General features: G+C 36.7%; 1 protein-coding gene across 1 annotated transcript in view; it reads right to left on the reverse strand.

Annotated features, from left to right (window-relative positions):
- LOC117983813 (uncharacterized) overlaps positions 1 to 26,651 on the reverse strand; it is a 178,254-nt gene that overhangs the window by 22,596 nt on the left and 129,007 nt on the right. Inside the window, exon 3 of the mRNA XM_034970438.2 lies at positions 13,818 to 14,172. Within this exon, the coding sequence (XP_034826329.1) occupies positions 13,818 to 13,857 (40 nt within the window). The 5' untranslated portion in view covers positions 13,858 to 14,172. The remainder of the gene's footprint in view (positions 1 to 13,817; positions 14,173 to 26,651) is intronic.

Raw genomic sequence — 26,651 nt, forward strand, 5'->3', positions numbered from 1 at the left:
TTCCTCATAATATTTATTCTCCACACACCCCATCGGGCGCGAAAATAACGAAATTGCGTCATAATAAATTATCTCAACGGATGTGTGAGGTCAGGATGTTAAAAGGATGTTATCTAATGAAAGGACTTTTTATGTGACAGCGGGAAGCGGAAGCTAGCGAGAGCTTTGCAAATTGAATTTTTCTGCAGGGATTTTCTTTTCTGTACCTATCAAAATATTATTATGTTAGACCATGTTAGACTTATGAGAAATAATAACCTAAACACCAAAACACTTACCATGTTATAGACTTTCAGCGTGGTTTAAATTCAAATTAAAAATTTATTTTTCAAGTTATGGCTAACTTAGTACTATTATAGGTATTATTTTGTGATTCTGTGGTATGGCTTAAACGTTTAATGTAAAATTAAACTAGTTGACGATTCAAAAGCACTCGTAAAAATTTACTTGAATAAAAATATATTCTATTCTATTTTATTCTGTAAATAACGGTTAGGTACATAGGTACGACGATTGATTTTAATGATGATTTTGTATTATCGATATTTCGACACAGTTGTTTACATTATAATCTAAATATATAAAAGGAAAAGGTGACTGACTGACTGACTGACTGATCTATCAACGCACAGCTCAAATGCGAAATGGGATTCGTTTTTAGGGTTCCGTACCTCAAAAGGAAAAACGGAACCCTTATAGGATCACTTTGTTGTCTGTCTGTCTGTCTGTCTGTCCGTCTGTCTGTCAAGAAATCTACAGGGTACTTCCCGTTGACCTAGAATCATGAAATTAGGCAGGTAGGTAAATCTTATAGCTGACATTTGGGGAAAATCTGAAAACCGTGAATTTAGGGTTAGTTCACACAAAAAAAATTAAATTGTGGTCATGAACTAATAATTAGTATTTTCAACTTTCGAAGTGAGTGGCTATATCAAGTGGGGTATCATATGAAAGGTCTTCATCTGTACATTCTAAAACAGATTTTTGTTTATTTTCATGCATCATAGTTTTTGAATTATCGTGCAAAATGTCGAAAAAATACGACTGTAGTACGGAACCCTCATTGCGCGAGCTTGACTCGCACTTGGCCGGTTTTTTTTTATTTATCTTCTCGTTTACCCTACAAAAAGGCAGGTTACTTAATCCAATAGTAGTTTCTGTAGGTTATTAAACTATTTTGTATATCTTCGTTGCTCCTATTGTCACTGTATGTACTAGGTACATACTATGAACTGTATTCTATCCCGATGACACGAACAACTCGGCGCTTCCTGTAAAAGCGCGCAATGAATTAATTAGCGCCTGCGGCTTCGCTGCCGGGAGTTGTTTTTCACGTCTATTTTCTAGTGATGACATGAATTTTTGCTTTTTAGGGTTTCGTACTTAAAAGGGAAAACGGAACCCTTATAGGATCACTTTGTTGTCGGTCTGTTTGTCTGTCTATCTGTCCGACTGTCTGACTGTCAAGAAACCTACAGGGTACTTCCTGGTGACCTAGAATCATGAAATTTTTACAAGTAGGTAGGTCTTATAGCAGACATTTGGGGAAAAATCTGAAAACCGTAAACTTTTGTAAGTTACATCACACAAAAAAAAATTAAATTTTGGTCATGTAGGTACTAATAATTAGTATTTTCAATTTTCAAAGTAAAATAACTATATAAAGTGGGGTATCATAATATGAAAGGGCTTAACTTTTGTATTCTAAAACAGATTTTTATTTATTTTTATACATCAAAGTTTTTGATTTATCGTGCAAAATGTCGAAAAAATACGAATGTAATACGGAACCCTCGCACTTGGCCGGTTTTTTAACCTTGATTTATGATTGTTTTTTTTTGATAGCATTTTAAATTTCGTCATCAGTAACAGTATTTTTCCTACCAAGACAGGTAACTTTATTCAAAGGTGAGCTCTGGAGCTTCTTTCATATCTCCTCGCTAGGACTATTGCCACTGTATGTTATCCAGATGACACGAATAACTCAGCGCTTTATGGCAAAGCGCGCAATGAATAAATTAGCGCCCGAGGCTTCGCTGCCTTGAGCGGTTTAAACGTCTATTTTCTAGTGATGACACAGACTTTTTAACGAAAGATGTTTGGTATAGAGACAAGTGTCTTTAAACCAGTTTAATTATCAATCATCATCGTCGTCCGACCATGGCCTCATGATAAGGGCGGTTTTCTGCTTTATCCCCCTCAGTGTGGACATACCCGATGACATGAACGACTCGGCGCTGTATATCAAAGCGCGCAATGAATAAATTAGCGCCCCAGGCTTCGCTGCCGGGAACGGTTTAAACTTCTATTTTCTAGTGATGACACGGATTTTTTTACGATAGATGTTTGGTATAGAGACAATTGTCTTTAGACCAGTTTAATTATCAATCATCATCGTCGTCTGACCATGGCCTCATGATAAGGGCGTTTTTCTACTTTATCCCCCTCAGTGTGGATATACCCGATGACAGGAATGACTCTGCGATGTATATCAAAGCGCGCAATTAATAGATTAGCGCCTCAGGCTTCGCTGCCGGAAGCGGTTTAAGCGTCTATTTTCTATTGATGACACAGATTTTTTACTAAAGACGTTTGGTATAGAGACAAGTTTAGTGTCTTTAGACTCCACTTTCAGTATCAATCATTATCGTCGTCAGACCATGGCCTCATGATAAGGGCGTTTTTCTGCTTTATCCCCCTCAGTGTGGACATACATACCCGATGACATGAACGACTCGGCGCTGTCTGTCAAAGCGCGCAATGAATAATCAATCATCATCGTCATCATACCATGGCCTCATGATAAGGGCGTTTTCCCGCTTTTTCCCCCTCAGTGTGAATATACCCGATGACACGAATGACTCAGAGATGCAAACGCGCGGTGAATAAATTATCACCCGAGGCGTACTCGGAGGTCTCCCGCCGCGAGATTTTGTAGTGTCGTGATAAATACTGGTTTTCTTTCAGTTAGTTTCTTTTTCAGGATTGTTGTTTCATTTGTTTTGTATGGAAAAATAAAGAATAGTGAGTTGTTTGAAAGAAAATAGGAGAAAGAAGTATGCTTAGCATTAAGCTTGCCTATTGTTTTATTTAGCATAGCACCAAGAAGGAAAAAATCCGAAAACCTTGATTTTGTAGTTACATCACAAAAAAAATTAAAATATGTTCACAAAAAAAATAATTTACTAAATCACAAATAGTTGGCGCAGTTTTTCATTTACAGCTTTCAGTGCTCTACATAAAAGTGTTCTGTATACCTTGTTCGTGTGTGAGTCCGACTCGCACTTGGCTGGTTTTTAGGGTTCCGTACCTCAAAAGGAAAAACGGAACCCTTATAGGATCACTTTGTTGTCTGTCTGTCGGTCTGTCAAGAAACCTACAGGGTACGTACTTCCCGTTGACCTAGATTCTAAAATCATGAAATTTGGCAGGTAGCAGGTCTTACATCAGACATTCGGGGAAAAATCCGAAAACCGTGAATTTGTGGTTACATCACACAAAAAAAATTAAATTGTGGTCATGAACTAAAAATTAGTAGGTATTTTCCATATCGAAGTATGATAACTACATATAATATCAAGTGTGGTATTATATGAAAGGGCTTCACCTGTGCATTCTAAAACAGATTTTTATTTATTTTTATGCATCATAGTTTTTGAATTATCGTGCAAAATGTCGAAATAATACGACTGTAGTACGGAACCCTCGTTGCGCGAGCCTATAACTCGCACTTGGCCGGTTTTTTGGTGTTATGTGCGTTTCAGCAATTAAAAAAGTATCACTTGCTATAAGTGCAATAATCGTGAAAGAAAATTCTGTCAGGAAACCTGTCAGCATGCCTGACAATTCTCCATAATGTGCTCAAATGTATGAAGTCTGCATATCTGCAATTGGCAAGCGTCGTGGAGCCTTTTTACTCTAAAAGGAGACGCGTGCTTAGTAGTAGGCCGGCGATTTGACGGATTAATATGAGATCAGAGAGATAAGCTTTCCATTCGAAATGTGGTAAACTTTCACCCATTTTTCGCAACGACATTAGTCGACGTAAAAACCTCGAATCTCGAGATAGCTTTGTTTCACTGATTATGCTTGGGCGGCAGGGTATAGGGACAATGACGAGAATGACACGGCATTATGAAGAGACGCGGTTGGAATAGATTATTTATTTATTATCAAGACGCATCCCTTGGAGATATCTTATTGAGCCGTCATGACACGACATCTTTATGCTTGTCACTTTGGGACATTTATCTGTTACTATACGGATAAATGTCTCACTCATTACGACTTCAGATTCGCGGATCGATGAACTATGCCACATAAAAGCCTTGTATTCATTAGGCAACATTTGTTAATAAACTGTTTATGACGAGTTGATAAACAAGTTTACCATAAACACTGTTTCTGAAACTTGGCCGTCCACACTAGTCAGTTGTTGCTAGGATGTCACCCGAGGAGGTAGTGATGCTCTCTGCTGCTTGTAATGTTTATAAACTCGCGCAACACACGTCCACACCTGTTGACTTTTTTTTATAAACTGGATGTTTCGCCTTGCTCTCCATTCAAAGTGGGGAGCACGGCAACATGTTGCATAAACAATGTTTCATCATTTTTGTTTATAAACTGTTTATAAACATTGTTTATTGACAAATGTTGCCTAATGAATACTTAACAGTCGCTTCAGTACTGAGTGAACATGCATCAAAAATTTCGTCACCGGCAGCAAGCGTGTCGTAGCTTAGTGGTCAGAGCATAGGACGCGATCCCAGGAGACGCGGGTTCGATTCCTGCCGGTCCGCAGTTTTTAATATGTCGCTATTTAAGTAGGAGAACTAGAGTAACCGACATAGCTCAACGGGTTGCGCAGCTGAAGTGACAATGGGCAGCGCACATAGTTCGTACAACCGATAGACGTTGGGGTCCCAAGATAATATCGGTTCTTCGAACTATGTGCTCCCATTGACAGTTAAGCTTCGCAATCTAGCTATTTTGGACTTGCCTTTACACAAGTTTAAAAATCTATTAAAAGTATGCTCCTGAAAAAAGCATATTACACAATTGAAGATTATCTAAATGATAAAAGAGCGTGAATTTGACCTGTAGCTCGTTCTAGCAACACACAGGACTGCAAATACTTTTCTTATACATGGCATAATATTAGATATTATCAAATCTTTGTAAAGAGCAACCGTCGAGTTTCTTGCTGGTTCTTCTTGGTAGGAAAGGCATTCTGAACCAGTGGTAGATGCCTCTGACGATTCAAAAATTCTTGTAAAAGTTTAATTGATTAAAAAATTTTTTTTTAAATCCATTTAGTTATGTTAGTTACTCTGTTTCTCTACGGAAATGAACCCGAAGATTTCCATTCAACGCTCACCACTGTGCTACGAAGTCTTACCTATTATTTTTTTAAAAATATTCCATGTTTTTTATTTCTTTTAGCCAGTCGGGAATTTTTGAAGCGTGTAAAATAATTATTTAACGAATGAAAATTCAAACATTGTTTTACAAAAATCGCACGCATTTATTAGCTCGCTTCCTTTCATTCCATGTCCTTTGTGTTAGCCTCGTTCGCATGCATGCATGGAGCATGGAGCGAAACGGGCTCGTTATTCAAATAGGTACCTACTATGGAAAATACTACAAAGAATAGTAAAAATGATTTTAAAACTGCAGATTCTTACTTATCGATTGCGCATCGATTCTAAAAGTTTGACTGGATAGAAAACTGTCGTAAACAAAGTTCATAAACAAAGGGTGTTTGTGCACTCAACCAACTCAAAAATCACGGATTCCGTAAAAATACGAACCGTAATATCCGTATAATCCGTAATAATTACAATATTATTGTATGACGGCCACTTCGAAGAATCACGTCAACGGGAAGAACCCTATAAGTTTCTTGACAGACAGACAGACAGACAACAAAGTGATCCTATAGGCCATAGGGGTTCCTTTTTTCCTTTTGTGGTACGGAACCCTAAAAACCCTAAACATAGATATTGGTGCGTGGTTTACGCACCTTTTGACACCTATGAACTTGCTTCAAAAGATACCGGCCCGTAACTAGAGTTGATAGAGTCATCTATATTAAGTATATTTGCTATATAAAACACAAAAATGTTTGTAGGTATCTATGGCCGCTATAGACTTTTGACACTTTACCCCAAATCAGTTTCATTAGAAAGGCAATAATGCGAAGATGATTTTAGTTTTCTTTTTTTAGGGTAGTAGCACACGTCGGGTATCCGTTAGTATAAAATAAATAATGTATCCCCGCTGGCAATTAATTATATTATATTCTAAGCTTATTTCAATAAAACTCCGCTTGGCCGCCCGCCAGCGCAACAGCTGCTACGGTTAATGTTATAATAAAAATACGAATAATAAAATCGGGTTAGGACTTGTTTGTCAACAGCCCTTCGGTTCTGCTTACATGGGGAATAGAAAAAACTTGGCATGATGCATCTTGTTACAGAGAAAACATTATACGCCCAAAACCCGCGTTTTCCTATTTGCATGATATTGATCTTTATTATATTTATGACTATCTTCTGGGTTGAATTTTCAAAAATCCTTTCCTGGCGGACGCCTACGTCATAATAGCTATATCTGCATGGGAAATTTCAGCCCGATCCGTCCAGTAGTTTAAGCTGTGCGTTGAAAGATCAGTCAGTCAGTCAATCATTTTATATATTTAGACTAAGTATGGATTCATGGGACTAGCTAGGGCGTTTGATAAAGTACAGTACGCGGCCGAAAGTAATGTACGTCAACCTTTAGAAAGAGATAACAGATTTGCAGAGCACTGTCTCCGTTGTTGAGACTGAGAAAACGTCATATAGGTATGAGTGACAGAGACAACGCCAAAGTTTCTGAAAAAATCAATAAATTTTGCTTTGTTCTTAGAAGTCTTAAAAATATAGTAGATATCAAAACCAGTCTAGAAGTATATCACGCGTAGGTACGTAGCCTCTAGATATCTCGTATCTTAGATATGGTCTGATGTTCTGGGGGAATGGGAGTAACGTAAAACGTTAAAAAAAAAAAAAAAAAAAAAAAGACGTTTATTTATACAACTGTGCCACACATCACAACTTAAAGCTAAGAGCTGGTTATTCCGGCGCTTCTTCTACCTGAGAACAAGAAAAAAAAATTAGAGCTTTCATTGCCCAAAAGAAATGCGTCCGAACGCTCTACAAAGCCGAGATGTCATTCTAAATGCCGATGTACATTACTTTCGGCGGCGTACTGTAAACGCTTTTAACAGGTAGGTACGACCTTTTGACTTTTTGACGACCTCCCTGGCGCAGTGGTAAGCGCTGTGGTCTTATTAGCGGGAGGTCCTGGGTTCGATTCCTGGCGTGGATTTGGAATTTTATAATTTCTTAATTTCTGGTCTGGTCTGGTGGGAGGCTTCGGCCGTGGCTAGTTACCACCCTACCGGCAAAGCCGTGCCGCCAAGCGATTTAGCGTTCCGGTACGATGCCGTGTAGAAACCAAAGGGGCATGGGTTTATTAAAAACTGCCACACCCCTTCCAGGTTAGCCCGCTTTCATCTTAGACAGCATCGTCACTTACCGCCAGGTGAGATTGCAGTCAAGGGCTAACTTGTATCTGAATAAAAAAAAAAAACATACTTGAAGTAGGTATATTGATACCATTCTACCATAACAAATATAATCCGCTCATTAGGCTCTGTACAATGTGGTTACACATAATTGTACTGTGAATTTCCACACTCATTGAAATAAGCTAGGGATTATTGGAACTCATTTAAAACCACCCTTGACTATTAGCGCGAAAATTAGTTCATTTTAATATTTTTAAGCGGTTTTTGACTGTTAAAATAGTTACGTTTTTAGGGTTCCGTACCTCTCTGTATGTCTGTCTATCTGTCCGACTGTCGTGTCTGTCAAGAAAACCCATAGGGTAAGTACTTCCCGGTGACCTAGGATCATGAAATTTGGTAGGTAGGTCTGTATTATAGCACAAGTAAAGGAATACATCCGAAAACCGTGAATTTGTAGTTACATCACAAAAAAAAAATTAGTTTTTTAAATTTTTCAAGTAAGATAACTATACCAATTGGGGTATTATATGAAAGTACATACTAAAACAGATTTTTATATTTTAAAAATGTTTATGCATAATAGTTTTTGCTTGAATTTTTTAGGTAATTCATTTTAAATATTTCAATTTTTTTCTGTTCTACAAAAATATCAACAACCTAGCCGCCATAATAATTCCAACTGCAACGTCACAAGGATTGAAATTGTAATGTAATCCAATAAGGAAACACCGTTGCTTATCAATCCGTGTGACGTAATGACAGCTCATGAACCTAAAAAGATGGCGGGTAGCGTTTTCGCAGCCAAATTTGACATGCAAAATTTAAATGCATTTTTATTGCACTTATTGATTAAATAAAATTATGTTTTTTTTTGTAGATTAAGTAGGTACATATTATCATTTTAGGATCAAATTATGATACTTTTCAAGAAGGGGTAAAATATCCTATTAGGTAACAAAGTTCCATTAACGTGTCGATTGTACAATTAAGTCAGTGAGTAATGAATCGGAAGTCAATTAGCGCGAGTGATTGCAATGCAATAAGCTCCCTGTTGCCAATCGCCGCGGGGAATACCAGGTTCATATTCACATTGAATGGAACAAAGGGTTGGCAATCGCTTTATTGTTGCAGTAGATATGTAGGCTAACTATGGGCTATGGGCCTCATAAGAAAGCTCAGAGTCACTCAGCGGGCGATGGAGAGAGCTATGCTTGGAGGTTTCTCTACATGATCAAATCAGAAATGAGGAGATCCGTAGGAGAACTAGAGTAACCGACATAGCTCAACGGGTTGCGAAGCTGAAGTGGCAATGGACAAGGCATATAGGTAATGAATCACGCAATCGATTAGCGCCGAGAAGGGTTTTGAATGATAGGATAATTTGCAATTTTCCACATGAACATAATCGAATATGCGACTGACGTACGCGATCGCCAGCAATGCATACGATTTTCAGGCCAAAGTCACGCTTAGTTACGCTTTTCGCTAATCCCGTGGCCTATACTCCCCGCTGTCACGATGTCACGCTGCGTGTCAATGATTCGACTTAGTGACACGTAACCGTTTGGGCTCGACGCGATTAGCCTCCTTAGCCAGCCAACCAGCGAATCCTCTGTTCGTATCGGTAAAAGTGTGGCTTAAATAAAAACCGGTAGTGCGAGTCGGACTCACACACCAGGGGTTCCGTACCATATATAACTTTTTGCATTTCATAAAAAAATATATAAAAAATCTTATAACTTTGTAAAAGTTTACGATATATTGCAAATAAAACAAGACTGACGCTAGAGGTCAACAAACTTTGCGTAAGTAGGCCACTCGGAAAAATATTAAATCGCTAAAACTACAAAATGAGGCAAATGGTTATTGGTATTGGATTGTGTTTAGGCACAGAATAATATAATAGTACTAACGGTTTAGGTACGAGTATAACAATAACGCTAAGTTTTTGCCAGCGTTCTGCTTACATCCTGTATATATACTGAAATATTACACTCCTTTTTTTGGAAAGTCGTGTAAAAACAAATTCGAAACACAGTCAATACTTTCCAGATACTTTCCAACTCATCAATCATCCATGGCCGCGGAAATATCTGGGATTATCCCGAATTTGCTTTACAAGTCATTTATTCGGAATTCCCCCTCACGGCCGCGCCGATATTTCGATGGAGGTATTTTTATTTTCGAGATATAATAAGGGATTTTTGGGATTCTACTGATAATGAACACATTTAAATAAATCGTCGTCGTCTTTCAGATAGACATCCACTGTGACACAGGTACAGTTCACGACAGGGAAAGAAAGAAAGAAAGAAAGAAGGAAAATGCATTTATTTGTTGTTAGTGTCACAGATAAAAACAAAGTACAAATGTAACATTTTCATCTGTGACACCACCCCAAATGGGTGTACAGCTCAGCATAATGTCTTGCATCATATGCGTTAACACACATAAGCAACTTTTGACTTATTTTAACATGGGGAATTTATTTATTTATTCAGATAAATAACTTGACCCTTGACTGCCATCTCACCTGGTGGTAAGTGATGATTCAGTCTAAGATGGACGCGGGTTAACCTAGAAGGGGTATGGCAGTTTTTATTAAACCCATGCCCCTTTGGTTTCTACACGGCATCGTACCGGAACGCGCCGAGTTTTGCACGCTATAGGTACATTTCGGGTTTGAAAAATATTAATCATTTTGACGACCTCCCTGGCGCAGTGGTGAGCGCTGTGGTCTTAATAGTGGGAGGTCCCGGGTTCGATTCCTGGCAGGGATTTTGGAATTTTATAATTTCTAAATTTCTGGTCTGGTCTGGTGGGAGGCTTCGGCCGTGGCTAGTTACCACCCTACCGGCAAAGCCGTGCCGCCAAGCGATTAAGCGTTCCGGTACGATGCCGTGTAGAAACCAAAGGGGTATATGGGTTTAATAAATACTGCCATACCCCTTCCAGGTTAGCCCGCTATCATCTTAGACTGCATCATCACTTACCACCAGATGAGATTGCAGTCAAGGGCTAACTTGTATCTGAATAAAAAAAAAAAACACTAAAACTACAAAATGAGGCAAATGGTTATTGGCACTAATTTGTGTTTAGGCAGTATAACAATAACGCTAAGTTTTTGCTAGCATTCTGGTTACACCCTGTGTAAATATATTTCATTTTATTATTAAAACCGATATTTCCAAAAAACATTTTTTCAAAGTACTTTCAAAATAGAATCCTTGCCCAAAACGGAAAGTTGCAAATAAATTAGATTTTACGCTACAAATGAAATTTTGCTCTCGATAAAATAATTGTAAAGTAAAAGCCCAAAAATAACATTGAAATGGGACTGCGGTGTAGGTACTTAAAAATTAAATTTTTGTTGCTTTTGTTCCTAAATGTTTTATAAAAGGCTCAAAGGTGGACTCGCGGAAAGGGAAAATTTAATAAATTAAGGTCCAGTGGCATGACAGGCAGTTAAAGTTACGTCATTGTAACGGTTAAACTCTTCTCTAATCTGTGGTTAAACTTCAACCATCAAGAAAAAGAAAAGTGGGCTCACAAGTCAGTCGCAAACACCAGAATTTAACCGTGAGAATGGAGCTAGCAAGTATGTGGTAGAAGCTGTGATAGCCTAATGGTTAGGACGTCCGCCTCCTGATCGGAGGTCGGGGGTTCGATCCCGGGTACGCACCTCAACTTTTCGGAGTTTTGTGCGTTTTAATTATTTAAATATCACTTGCTTTAACGGTGAAGGAAAACATCGTGAGGAAACCTACATACCTGAGAGTTCTCTATAATGTTCTCAAAGGCAAAAGGTGTGAAGTCTACCAATCCGCACATGGCCAACGTGGAAGACTGTGGCCAAAACCCTTCTCACTCTGCGAGGAGACCCGTGCTTTGTAGTGAGCCGGCGATGGTTAATCATCATGATGAAGTATATGGAATCTAGTGGTAGAATTATGCAAACCAGGACATTATCGTACGACACCCAACATTAATAGTTCCAGCGACAAGAACAAAAAAGAGGGTAGTTCGCTATTGCCCTTGACTTGAAATATCGATATTTCAAAATCACCGTATCAATCGTTGTACGTACCCGTTATTAATTCATCGTCATCATCATGATCAACTTACAGAGCAAAAAAAATTAAATACTGAGCAAAGGCAATGTAGCTTACATAATGATAATGATGATGATGATAGCTAGCTTTACGCTTACTTGGAATAGGTAAATGAAAGAATATTATTTGTTCAAGTGTTCAACATGAGTAGGTAATAAAAAACCGGCCAAGTGCGAGTCAGACTCGAGCACCGAGGGTTCCGTATTCGAGTATTTTTTTTCTACATTTTGCACGATGAATCAAAAAGCATTATACACAAAAACAAATAAGAATCTGTTTTGTAATGTACAGATAAAGCCCTTTCATATGATACCCCACTTAGTATAGTTATCTTACTTTGAAATTTGAAAATTCTAATTTATATTTGTTCATGAACATTTTTTTCCATGATGTAACCACAAATTCAGGGTTCAGATTTTTCCTCTTCTGCTATAAGAACTACCTACCTACCTGGCAAATTTCATGATTCTAGGGCAACGGGAAGTACCCTGTAGGTTTTCTTGACAGTCAGACAACAAAGTGATATTATAAGGGTTCCGTTTTTCGTTTTCAGGTACGGAACCCTAAAAATGAAAAAAAGTTATAATAACGGCGCCGCTTTGTATACGACTCATTCGTGAAATTTAATCATAACGAGATAGGTATTATTGTTTTCTTTGCAATATTATCTTTAGTATCTACAAAGCTCAAAATTATAGGAATATGAACAAGAAAATACATATTAAGTATGAAAATACAACCGAAAAATGGGAAATGGAATTTCCATGCCCCTATTCGGAGTCCGGCGGGGTGATTACGTATCTCGTGACAGGCTTGCGACAGACGTAACTCTCGCGATCATTGCTGTCAAACGTCCGGCTAGAGAGAGACAGCAATAGCCACAAAGCAAAATAAGAAGAAGAAGAACATAGACAGCAAATGAACTATCGCATTGCTACTGCTGTCGCGTTGCTGTCGCTACTGCAAAGTTTTACGTAATCACTCCGCCGGGTTCACTCTCGGGCATGCACAACTTTACAGTGTTATTGCAATTTTATTTTTTTTAAAGAATATTAGCCATGTTAAATGACTAATATTCCTCTTTCCTCTCCAACTAAGCGTCAAGCTTGTGCTAGGAGTAGGTACGACAATAGTGCAACGGGCGGGGTTTGAACCGTCGACCTTTCGGTTTTCAGTCCACTCCTTTACCGGTTGAGCTATTGAGGCTCTACCTTTAATTTAATTAAAATATCACTTGCTTTAACGTGCATCATGAGCATGCTTAAGAGTTCTCCATAATCTTCTTGGAGATAGATACCTAAGTGAAATGTGCCAATCTGCACTTGGCCAGCTTGGTGGACTATGGCCTTCCTTCTCATTTTGAGAGGAAATCAGTGTCTATACGTATTGTACCGATATTGAAAGTGGGCATATAAAGAAACTAGCTTATGCCCGCGACTTTGTCCGCGTGGACTACAAAAATTTCAAACCCCTATTTTAATCGCTTAGGGGTTGAAATTTCAAAAATCCTTTCTTTGCGGACATTTAAAAAAAAATTGCGACCTAATGTTAAGTGATTACCGCCGCCCATGAACATTTGCAGCACCAGAGGAACCGCCAATGCGTTGCCGGCCTTTCAGAAACTTGGTCCGCCAGCCCCTTGAATAACCCCATGTTTTAATCTAATGCGAACACCGTCGAAGGGAGTTGATTCCACAGTTACGTCATAATACGTCACAATATCTGTACCATTAGTACAAGATTTTACGTCTCACCAAACCAAACCAAATTCGAGAGTCGAAATACTTCCACGTTACAGTAAACTGGATCTTAAATGCCTTGTTTTAAAGCTCAAGTTTGTCTACACTTCTACAGCCAGCGCTCCAAGCGGAAACATTGCGAAATAAAAATCAGTGGCATTGAATATTTGACTTCAATTCAAGGCTGTTTAGGTCCATTTTACTGTAACGCGGAAGTATTTCGACTCTCGAATTTGGTTTGGTTTGGTGAGACGTAAAATCTTGTACTACGGGTACTGAATGCCAAACTTCAGCCCGATCCGTAGTTTGAGCTGTGCGTTGATAGATCAATCAGTCAGTCATCTTTTCCTCTTATATATTTAGAATATCTAAATCTATGTTCTGGGTACTCACCAAGTGCCAAACACAGCACAAGCACTGCCGGCGATGTCATTGACCTGCCGGCCTGTGGGGCCGCCCGCCCGCATTCGCAACGGTGACCACATCAATACCACATCGCACCATCCGCTGACACTAACACTTTCACTCCTTTTCACTTTTCGTTCACTTTTCCTTCACTTCACTTTCACTTCTACGGAAGCCATGGAGTAATTAAATTAAGTCTATTCTTACACTATAAAATGATTTATTTACACTGGTAAAATTGAGTAACTAAGTTTTTAAGATTTAATTTAAACTTTTGGTTTTAATTTTAAAAATGTCATTAATATTGCTATGATTTTGGCAGTAAGTTTTTCAGCTTCAGTATCTGTAACAAAAAAAAAGCTGTTATTGTTTCTATAGTTTTGGAACAGAATAGCAGTGCACAAACATCCATCATTAGAATTTGCATGAATAAATTGAAAGCCCCCGTTCAAAATGATCCAAAGTGTTCGGCAAGTGTCTGCCAATTAGGTATTGGACTCCAATTTTTTATTACTTTATTATAAACTATGATAAAAATAATGACGAAAACTGGAAAAACTAATTAAATCGATCAAATAACAAAAAAGTTATAAGCATTTAAATATTTCTGATTAGACAGAGATAGCGATATAGAATTTTGACGTCACACCTTACTAATGCTATATAGTAGCTTCGTGCGGTTTCATACAAATTTTCGTTTTGCGAGAAAGGGATGAAATTATGAAAATGCCTGTTACTTTGTAAATCTTTGTTGGATTTTAATATTTTTTTCAGCGAACGTCATTATTTTGATCCTAGTTTATAATAAAGTAATAATATTTATCAAATTCAAAAGTAGTAAAATACCCAATAGTTCAAACTATTTTTGAAGGTGTTTGCCTGATGTCTTTCAGCGGGGAGAATATTCCAGAGTTTGGCACAGTTAGTGGTGGAAGAGTTACCATAGTATACCGTGCGGCGGTGTATAGAATAGAATAGAATATAGTTTAAACAAGTGCAAGTACACCAAGGGTCTCCACCCAGAATATAATAGTCTCTTAACTACACTTACAATTGTTTAAATAGGTGCTTCTATTTAATATAGCTTAATACATTCCCGAGTCCCAAGTAAATATCACATTCAGCGCACAGCCATTAACCTTTTTGCCGAGTGCCGCCGCTCACGCCACTTGAGCGCGTGAGGCGATAAGAACTCGTCCACACTGGCGGCTTGATGAACAAGGCCCTCTTTCTCACTGGGCACATGCCCAGGGCCCACGATCGATAGGGGCCCACTAATCCCTGCCAGACCATACCCGACATTTTATTCAAAAAAAGTCAAAAAGGTCCTCTCAAACAAACGACGATAGAGATTGTTAACAGCTAGTCAAGAATGACTTGTATCCGACACTCGGCGACTATTAGGTATCTACTTCTTTGCCTATTCTAAGAAAATAGTAGGTACCTACCTAATCTGTCAAGATCATAGGGGCCCCATTACTCTAATGTGCCCAGGGCCTCCAATAGGTTAAAGTGGGCCCTGTTGATGAATAGGCATAATAAACTTAAACGCCGCAGTTTCTTTACGTAAGTAAATCAGTACATATTTGTATACTAGCTCATGCTCGCGGCTTCGCGATAAATGCCACGTCGTAGTCGGGGCATCGATCCGAGGTTCCACGCTATAACATTGTGGGTTTGATAAAACTAAATCACTAAAATTACAAGTACGGCGGCGGTGTTCCCTTTAGATTACAACATGGGGTTATTCAAGGGGCGGACCAACAAATTCCTAAAAGGCCGGCAACGCATTGGCGGTTCGTCTGGTGCTGCAAATGTTCATGCCGCTCATGCGACTGTCGCAGTTCAATTAAATTCTTTTTCCAAGATAATAGAATACTAGCTGATGGCCGCGACTTTGTCTGCGTGGATTTAGGTTAAAAAAATCCCGTGGGAACTCTTTGATCTTTTCGAGTTAAAAAGTAGCCTATGTCACTCTCCAGGTTTTTAACTATACTCATGCAAAAAAAATCCTCCGTAGCGACGTGATTGAGGGACAAACCAATAAACCAACTAACAAACACACTGTCGCATTTATAATATGGGTAGGTAGTGATTGAAAAGCGACATTAGGATGCGTCCATTTAGTGATTTAATATAATGGACAGCTAAGTCTGTCGCGGTTTGCCAAGTGATAGAGATAATTGACACTTTCTAGCTCTCCGTTGAAATTCCTGTCTAGATTGTCACTGAGAGAAATTGTAATAAAATTAGAGTTCTAAAGTTAATAATGCTTTTTGCTGAGACCTTAGCGTCATTCACTGCAGACGATAAAGTCATTAGTACACGTCTATAAAGACAGCTAGATATGAAAGACAGCTGCGACAGTCGTTTATTGTCAATGAACATCAATTGATCTTTAAACCAGGTTTATTTTTAGTTTAAGCTAGGTTTAATTGAGCCTCAATAGCTCAACCGGTATAGGAGTGGACTGAAAACCGCAAGGTTGACGGTTCAAATCCCGCCCGTTGCACTATTGTCGTACCTACTCCTAGCACAAGCCTGACGCTTAATTGGAGAGGAAAGGGGAATATTAGTCATTTAATATGGCTAATATTCTTTAAAAAAAAAAGATGATTTGCATTACGATTGTTCAGAACTAGTATTATATTGCAGTATCATGTATTGAAATACTTATGTGACGATTTGTTTGAAGATGTATATTTATTATTTAACCATAATTTCGGGTTTATTTAGGTGACGGATCCACATAATATTTCTGAAAGCCGGCAATGCATTGGCGGTTTCTCTGGTGCTGCAAATGTTCATAGGCGGTGGTAATCACTAAACATCAGGTGACCCGCCTGCCCATTTGCTTGCTATTTTTAATAAAAAAATATTTCTTGTCATTTTAAATTATTGTACCGTTAATGTCGCGTTGCATTGCTCTAGTGTAAATAAAGCTTTAGAGCAAGATCGCTAAAGTATCAAAACACAAATTCCTACGTCGAACACAAGTCTAGCTACGAATAAACTTAACCTCAAAGAATGCTTTGTTCGCAACTTTTGCTGGCTCTTATGAATCGTCAAAGGTTGGTAATGATACTACGGAAGATGTTGTGGAATTGAGAAACAAGAAAGTGGAAACTTTGCGGTTGCTCGGTACAAAATAATAGATGATTTGCATTACGATTGTTCGGAAACAAGTTCATTGCAGTATCGTGTGTTCAAGTATGTGGGGATTATTTGAAGATGTATTTTACCTTGCCTTTACACAAGTTTAAAAAGTATATGCTCCTGAAAAAAGCATATTACACCATTGAAGATTATCTAAGTGATAAAAGAGCGCGGATTTGACCTGCAGTTCCTTCCAGTAACGCGCGGGACTGCGAATACTTTTTATACATGGCATAATATTGTATATCAAATCTTTGAAAAGAGCAACCTCCGAGTTTATTGCTGGCTCTTCTCGGTAGGTATCAATGGCATTCCGAACCAGTGGTAGATGCATTTGACGATTCAAAAGTACTTATCTAAATATATAAAACGAAAAGGTGACTGACTGACTGACTGATCTATCAACGTACAGCTCAAACTACTGGACGGATCGGGCTAAGGGCTAAGAAAGGATTTTTTAAATTTCAACCCCTAAGGGGGTGAAATAGGGGTTTGAAATTTGTGTAATTCACGCGGACGAAGTCGCGAGCATAAGCTAGTTAATCCTAATTTTAATAAAATGCGCGTCCATTATGAACACACCTTTACAGACAACCACCTTTATTGCACCTTTGTTTTTACGAGTTAACTCGAAACCTGGAAGGAATTCCTAACGCCACGGGATGCTTGGCACTAGCTCAGTGTCAAAGAAAACTTCTTTTAAGTTTAACTAGAAAAAAAAACTAGGAAGGAAAGACTGAATCCATATTGAAAATAGGAATAGAATTTATTTGCTAGACTAGTTTATGCCCGCGGCTTCGTCCGCGTGGTTTCAGGTTTTCAGGGCATCAGCTAGTACATAAACAGAACTTCAGAGGGTTCAAGATAACGACCCTCAGTAATGAGGAATGCTCACAGACCACCACCTATGGACGCCTAATAGCCTCCCATGTCCCCCGCCAACATTTTACGGTTTAGTTTTCATCCAAAAACTTGTACTCATGTGAGATTGAATTTTCTGTGGTAATACTACGCAGAGAGAAAGAGATAGAGTTAGTAACGTTAACATGTTAAGACAAAAAAAAAAAAAAATTAATTAGGTAGTCATCTTTGTGGAGAATAAGATAAAAGGCAAAGTTTAAAAATACTTCGCAAGTCTTGTTTTTAAGCCATCATTAAGGTAACTTATCTCGACGATTTAAATCTTTTTTAATTAATTTCCTAGTTCTTTCAAAGTATTTCAAAGGAAAAAACTTAAGTCTTAAAAAGAGTCTTTTGTCTTAGCATTGTAAACTATTTTTAATCGGGTAACGACTGCCTTTTATCTATCTTTTATAAGGATTTCAGGAGGATTTAGGTTTTTTACAAACCCCGTGGGAATTTTTTGATTTTCCGATTTAACCGGCATAGCTCAACGAGTTGCGAACCTGAAGTGGCAATAGGCAGGACACAGAGTTCGTAAAACCGATAGACGATAGGTGCTGGATTGGCGACCTCGCACCGGAAGGCGCAGCGTTGGAAGACCCCCCACTAGGTGGACGGACGACATCAGACGAGTCGCAGGGAGCCGCTGGATTCAGGCGGCACAAAACCGTGGCGTGTGGAAGTTTTCTACAAGAGTCCAGCAGTGGACGTCTATCGGTTGATGATGATGATGATGATAATGACCGTTCCCGGGAAGTTGAATGATGGTCATGAAAGCCAACATGTTAAAACGAAAACGAAATGTGAAAGAAAGGTGAAAGGTGAACGAAACGTGAAAGAAAGGTGTTTTTGCGAGTGAGAATTTTGAGCCCTTTACCTAAGTGGTAAGTGCCGTCAAGTCTAACCGTGGTCCGTGAGTCTAAAGGTGAGGCTACACTTGAGTATAACATTTCATGAAACACTAGCTAGATGCCCGCGACTTCGTACGCGTAGATTTAGGTTTTTTAAAATCCCGTGGGAACTCTTTGATTTTCCGGGATAAAAAGTAGCCTGTCACTCTCCAGGTCTTTATCTATACCCATGCAAAAAATCACGTTAATCCTTTGCACCGTTGCGACGTGATTGAAGGACAAACCAACAAACCAACAAACCAACAAACAAACACACTTTCGCATTTATAATAAGGGTACTGATTAAATCGACTTGAAGATACCCATATTATAATTATTGGAGAGGAAAACTGATGCTGGAAGGGTGTTATAAATCTTAGCGGTTGGGATTAGAAATGAGGAGGCAAATCGCTTCGTACGTATCCGTGGCATTTCAACTACGTCCGGGTGCAGTCCTTGGCGATGCCTTGCAGTAGAAGGATGAAGGAGGAACCAGGTTGAAAAGTTCTTCAGGCATTCTGAACTTCTGGTAGATTAATTACTAGTCTAAATATATAAAAGGACTAGCTTATGCTCGCGACTTCGTCCGCGTGGACTACTCAAATTTCAAACCCCTATTTTACCCCCTTAGGGGTTGAATTTTCAAAAATGCTTAGCGTATGTCTATGTCACAATAGCTATTTTCATTCCAAATTTCAGCCCGATCCGTCCAGTAGTTTGAGCTGTGCCTTGATAGATCAGTCAGTCAGTCAGTCAGTCACCTTTTCCTTTTATATATTTAGATTGACTGACTGACTGATCTATGAACGCACAGCTCAAACTAATGGACGGCTCGAGCTGAAATTTGGCATGCAGATAGCTATTAAGACGTAGGCATCCGTTAAGAAAGGATTTTTGAAAATTCATCCCCTAAGGGGTTGAAATAGGGGTTTGAAGTTTGTGTAGTCCACGCGGACGAAGTCGCGGGTGTGAGATTTTGTATAAAAAGAAGAGAAGTTAAGGCAGTGGGCTTTAATAGTGATGATAAATTAAATCCAATGATTACTAATGAAAGTTATCATTTATCAATTATTTGTCAGGTAAGGCCAAATACTAAGTAATTAAAAATCAAGCAAAGCATCTGCTGTATTATTTCAAAGTAAGAATCCTAATCATCTAAACAGGCTTCTATAATAATTAGAAGCTAACAACCTAGTGTTTACTTTTATCTCAATGTGTAAAATAAATAGCACAAGAGGGTAGGTGATAAATACAGAAGTAAAACCAACCAAGTCGAATAATAACTGAAATGTATTTGTTCAGCATTGATCTATTTATATTAAAATGAATCTACCACCCATTTCGCTAAGGTGTTTAGTCATGGAGAAGAAAGGGCAAAGAAACTCCATAACACACATCTTTTAAAACATTAGAACGTTGAGTAAAGTAGTAGGTACATATTTGGTACACAGTTACAACAGGTAACCTATAAAAGGCAAATGATTACATTACATTATAATAAAATATAAGAATACTTAACTTCAGTGAGGTCCGCCGTGTTTGCTCTGGGCTGTCGATACAAGACTGTTCCCTCTCTGTCGAGGTAGGGTACTTTTATAACACTGCCATCGCAAACCAGGCGGATGTCGACTATCACATGATCTTAATATTAATCATTATTTATTTTAGGTTTGTTGACAAAAGGTATGTTGACACACCCAATTTACAATAATAAAATCAGTGACATTGATGGTCTACGTATTAATAATTTACAATAATAATAAGCGACTTAAATTGTCAGTTTACACAACATTATTATTTCACATAATAGCTATTGCCAACTGTATGTTGACAATAGCTTAGTATAATGTCACTCTTAGTGCATTGACAGTATTTAATTTACAATGAATAATTAGTTACCAGTATTGACAATTCACATAATATTATTTATCGTATTGTCACATTCCTAAATATTAAATTAAACAACATACAAGAAAAGATACTATTCAAATCATACCCTTTCCGTACATTGACAGTATTTAATTTACAATTTTACAATGAATAATTAGTTACCAGTATTGACAATTCACATAATATCATTTATCGTATTGTCACATTCCCAAATATTAAATTAAACAACATACAAGAAAAGATACTAATTAAATCATACTCTTTCCGTACATTGATATTGAATCCGGAAACGGAATTACGATTCTGTTTTAAATATCACAACAAACATTTACTTCAGACTCCCAAGTTTATGATTAGATGAATTTTAGCATAATAATTATGTATCCAATTTTATCGTAATATAACACGGCCATACTGACAAGTACTTCGTTCCCGAAGTACATAGGGAAATTAGAAAGAAAAGAAAAAAAATCTAGCTAAGAGCTAAATAAAAAAAATTACTGTAAGCTAAAAAGATCTATAAGCTAAGGAAGATCTATAAGCTAAAATGATCTATAAGCTACAGCTACCTAGTTTAACTGTCCCTAACTGGCTGCGCCCCATAATTTAATGTTTAATTTTATTTTATTTTGTATAATATGTATAGTTTTTGTTTTATTATTATTAGTTTTATAAAGCAAGGGGTCTTGTACTAGACTCTTGCCCAGTAGAGGTCATTACTAGACCTCGCTACTTACTGGCACCGTCCGAACAAGCCGTCTAACATTACCAACCAATATTTTTTAACTTTTTTTTTTTATTGGTACTAGTAATGATTAGTGCCGGCAGCCCTAACTAACTGGCCTAACCGCTGCCCCCCCATAAATGGGTCTTGTACTAGACTCTTGCCCAGTAGAGGTCATTACTACACCTCGCTACTTACTGGCACCGTCCGAACAAGCCGTCTAACATTACTAACCAATATTTTTTAACTCTTTTTTTTTTTTTTATTGGTACTAGTAATGATTAGTGCCGGGCAGCCTAACTAACTGGCCTAACCGCTGCCTCCCCATAAATGGGTCTTGTACTAGACTCTTGCCCAGTAGAGGTTATTACTAGACCTCGCTACTTACTGGCACCGTCCGAACAAGCCGTCTAACATTACTAACCAATATTTTTTAACTCTTTTTTATTTTTATTTTATTGGTACTAGTAATGATTAGTGCCAGGCAGACTAACTAACTGGCCTAACCGCTGCCGCCCCATAAATGGGTCTTGTACTAGACTCTTGCCCAGTAGAGGTCATTACCTAGACCTCGCTACTTACTGGTACCGTCCGAACAAGCCGTCTAACATTACTAACCCCTTTTTTTTTTTGTTTTTTTTTTTTTTTTTTTTTGGGTCTAGTAATGATTAGTGCCGGGCAGCCTAACTACCTAGCTAACTGTCTGCCGCCCCCATAAATGGGTCTCGTACCAGGACATTACTGAATTATCACCAATAAGATGTATCACACCAATGGTGTAATACCAGCACTGTCAAGTCGAGCCGTCTAACATTACCCGACCAATGAAAAGGGCAATGATTAGTGCCAGGCAGACCTAACTAACCTAACTCCCTTTGTTTTATATGTTTGAATAATAAAAATTGTCCCCTTTGGGAATAATAACATCCGTTTCATACGGGAATAAAAAATTGTCCCCTTTGGGAATAATAACATCCGTTCCATACGGGAATAATAACATTTGTCCCATTCGGGGATAATCATTGGATTTTTTTTTTTTGTTTTTTTTTTTTTTTTTGGTTGCTACATTCGGGAGTCTTAACATTTTGTCACATTGTGAGTCTTAACATTTTGTATCCATTGAGCATATTTTTTTTTTTTTCTTCCTCTGTTCTGTCATTTAGCATAAATTATTAGTATGTTTTATTACCATTCGGCCATCTTGATAAGTACTTCGTTCCCGAAGTACATAGAAAAATAGAAAAATGCAGCCAGTGAACTTAAATGAACATCGGCAACAAAAGTACCGACATAAAAAAAAATAAGATTGCTCCATTCACAAAACGATATTCAATGATTCAATGTCAATGTTACTGTCATAAAAACCAGGATAGCCAGACGTCAGACCGAAATCAGAGTAGAATAGAATATGTTTTCTTTGTTGTTACCAAACAATGTTCCCCAATGTTAATATGTATACGGTTACTACTATTACGGTTAAAGAACTTTATTCTCACTAAGTAATTAATTCACTTACATGAGAAATTTAACAAATAAACAGTAGGTATCTTATCCACACATCCACTGCGATTTTATACAAAATAAAGTGGGTAGAAATAGAATTGGCAAAACACGGATTACTAGAAACGGCTTGGTAGTAGTATAATAGTAATAATATCTGTACCTATGTGTATGTATTACATATGTATTATAGTAAGTATAGGGTTTATAGTATATATAAATGTATACATATATCGCACCGACGACACACTGTCGCAACCCAAAACATGTCAAATTTGAGTGACTGACTAACTGTCGTGATACCCTAACCAATATTGCATCATCTTTAGTTACATCTAAATTCGACGAAGAAGGACGTGACAGTTTACTGTTTAGACCGCATTAATTCAAATTGGAACGATATTGTTGAATCAGGTATGTAAAAGTTCAACTATGAATTCGAGTTAATACAATATAGCTGATTTAAACCTAAATAGATATTTCTAGGTGTATTTCTAGTTATTACACTATTATCGATTCACAGAAATGAAATTTAAAATAGTATTTTCACTTAAGACACCCTTATTGGTTTAGTAAGTCATTTTAATGTGAATTAAATTGTGACCAGTGGGGTAGTAATTTTAATGTGAAGCTGGAAACCAAACGTTATTTTTCTGTTGCTTTGACACCAGCATAAACAATTAAACAAAAATATTAAAAGACGAAAGAACTGCTCGACAAAATATGATTCCCAGGACCTATTATGAATCTTACTTGCGAAGTTTGACTGGTTGATTTTAAGTACTTAAATAAAAAATATTGCTGTCATTTTGATGCTAATTATTAGAAACAGACTGATGTAAAACTAGTTTAAGTATACTATTATTACAGAAATACTATTATTTAATTTTGCCTAGCTCCAATTTAGTGACTACGTACAATTACTGTGCAGTTACAACAATAGCTGATTATTTAAGTTAAAAAAAAATATTTTGATGGCTCTGTTTTTTTTTTGTATTCAAGACAAATTTTGTTTATTGTTTTGGAAGGTTTTTTTTTGTTGAAAAAGGCAGAAATTGTTGAAATTAAATTATTACTTTTTATAAATAAAAACTGATTATCTGATCGAATTTTCTTGATTATCTGGTTTTATTTATCAATGTCCAAACTTGAATGTGAAAATTATTTTTTTGGAGGGAACTATAAAACTTAAAACTAAATTAAATAATTGTTGTAACTACAAAATTATACTCAAAACCATAAGGAAAAAGTCAAACATTATTTATACTAACTCAAAAATTTTCAGCAATAACTATACAACTAAAAATAATTACTCTTTCTGAAAACTTTTTTTTTGAGCAATACAGTCTTAACTCAAAAATTGCGAATAACAGTTACTACCTGTAATTTTGAAATAATTAGTAAATGATAATTGCGTTAATATTATTTATAAACCTTATAAAGTAAGCACTTTTTTATAATGTATAACAGGAAGTGAATAATCAGTTTTTCGTCGATTCTGAAAAATTCATTCTCTGAGTCACGACAGCACTGCATCACTAGTGCGACACGTATATTTAAAAATGTTTATATGTTTGTATTTTATTTTTATTTTTATAGTCATGTATGTGAATTTAGTATGAAAATATATTGTAGTTATATTTATATGTAACTATGTAATGTAGCATATGGTTTTTTTTTTTTTTTTTGAGGTATTAATTGTAAGTAGGTTATATTATTGAAACCATTTATTGAGTAGTATTAAGTCATTTTGTGCATCTGTGATGATTGTGTGTATTGAGTTGCCATAGTAAAATAAACATGTATCATCAGCGTACAACAGTATGTTTCCTTTTAAACCTATTTCGTTTATACTATCAATATAGATCAGGAATAACAAAGGCCCTAATATTGATCCCTGAGGAACGCCAAATGTACAAACAGGTTTTGGTTTACTCCTATGATCTCCAGTTTTTTTTTTATTACCGCTTGAATAAATATGTTCTTTATTTGATTTGTATGTATATCAAACAAACTCAAAACAGGAATAAATTAATAACACGTTGTAACGTAGGTATTTCCTAAAATAAAATGTAGGACGTATTATTATTTTTAGTAGGATGACCAATAGAAAAAAAAATAGGTTCCAATTTACTTGATTGGTTTGTCAAAATAATAAGATAAAATAAAATCAGGTTCAACCTAACCTCAAAGTTTATTGCTGATATGTGGGAACAATAAGAATATTTTATTAAAAAGAAAATACTTTTGAAATGAGATATTTCGACAAAAGAAGATTAAATAAAACGAAACTATATTTAAGGGGAATTATTCTTAAGCGAAGTTATAATAATATTATAGAGTTAAGAATAAAATTAATGTAAGAAATCTCAAAGAATTTGTAGTTGTATTATTATTATTATTATTTTGTATGTGGAAACAGTTTGGTAATCTTAATCCTTATTTATTAAAAAAAAATGTTAAATGTTATAATAACGTCACTGAGTAGAAAAAAAATACTTGAGTAGGCAATCTGCTTTGCGTTGTTTTAAGAAAAGGAAATTAGTTGAACGACAAAATTGTTCGAATGGATAATCTCTTGTGTTGTTTTAAGAAAAGACAAATAGTTGAATTATTTTAAGAAGCAAAATAAATAAATATAGTTTATGTTTAAGTTTAATTAATCAGAATAAGTTAATTTCTTCAAGTTTTGAGCTGTAAGTACGGTGCGATTTCTTAAAAGCAAACCTTTTTGCTTCGGTATATCATAACGTTCTAAATGATTTTACATCTACATATACTTTATCAAAAACCGTTCGGCCAATCTGACCTCTAACTAGACTTATTCTTATCCAAATAAATTATACCACAACACGTGGTTTATCTAACTAATTAAAATCTTTTATGATTACCCTCACAAAAACTTTTTCATAGAAACAATACCACAAACGTGGTTTTAAGATCACTTTAAAGCAGCACATAATTACACTTCACTTATCTTTCACAATTGGAGCGACGCGACGTTTCGATCAGCGGTGTCACACCAGCACCAAGTGCCGCTGACAACAGCGTTGCCCATCGCTTTGTGATCATCGGGCACCAATACCAAGTGCTGCCGATGACAGGCAGTAGCCTGTTGCTTCGAGGAGAAGCCGCATCCACGATTGCTAAAAGCATTTGAAAAGTATTAGTATTTCGACAAGAAAAGAATTATCGTATCCCACTTCTGATGTGAGATTTTGTATAAAAAGAAGAGAAGTTAAGGCAGTGGGCTTTAATAGTGATGATAAATTAAATCCAATGATTACTAATGAAAGTTATCATTTATCAATTATTTGTCAGGTAAGGCCAAATACTAAGTAATTAAAAATCAAGCAAAGCATCTGCTGTATTATTTCAAAGTAAGAATCCTAATCATCTAAACAGGCTTCTATAATAATTAGAAGCTAACAACCTAGTGTTTACTTTTATCTCAATGTGTAAAATAAATAGCACAAGAGGGTAGGTGATAAATACAGAAGTAAAACCAACCAAGTCGAATAATAACTGAAATGTATTTGTTCAGCATTGATCTATTTATATTAAAATGAATCTACCACCCATTTCGCTAAGGTGTTTAGTCATGGAGAAGAAAGGGCAAAGAAACTCCATAACACACATCTTTTAAAACATTAGAACGTTGAGTAAAGTAGTAGGTACATATTTGGTACACAGTTACAACAGGTAACCTATAAAAGGCAAATGATTACATTACATTATAATAAAATATAAGAATACTTA

Source organism: Maniola hyperantus, chromosome 7 (genome assembly GCF_902806685.2).
Source record: "Maniola hyperantus chromosome 7, iAphHyp1.2, whole genome shotgun sequence".
Classification (NCBI taxonomy): domain Eukaryota; kingdom Metazoa; phylum Arthropoda; class Insecta; order Lepidoptera; family Nymphalidae; genus Maniola; species Maniola hyperantus.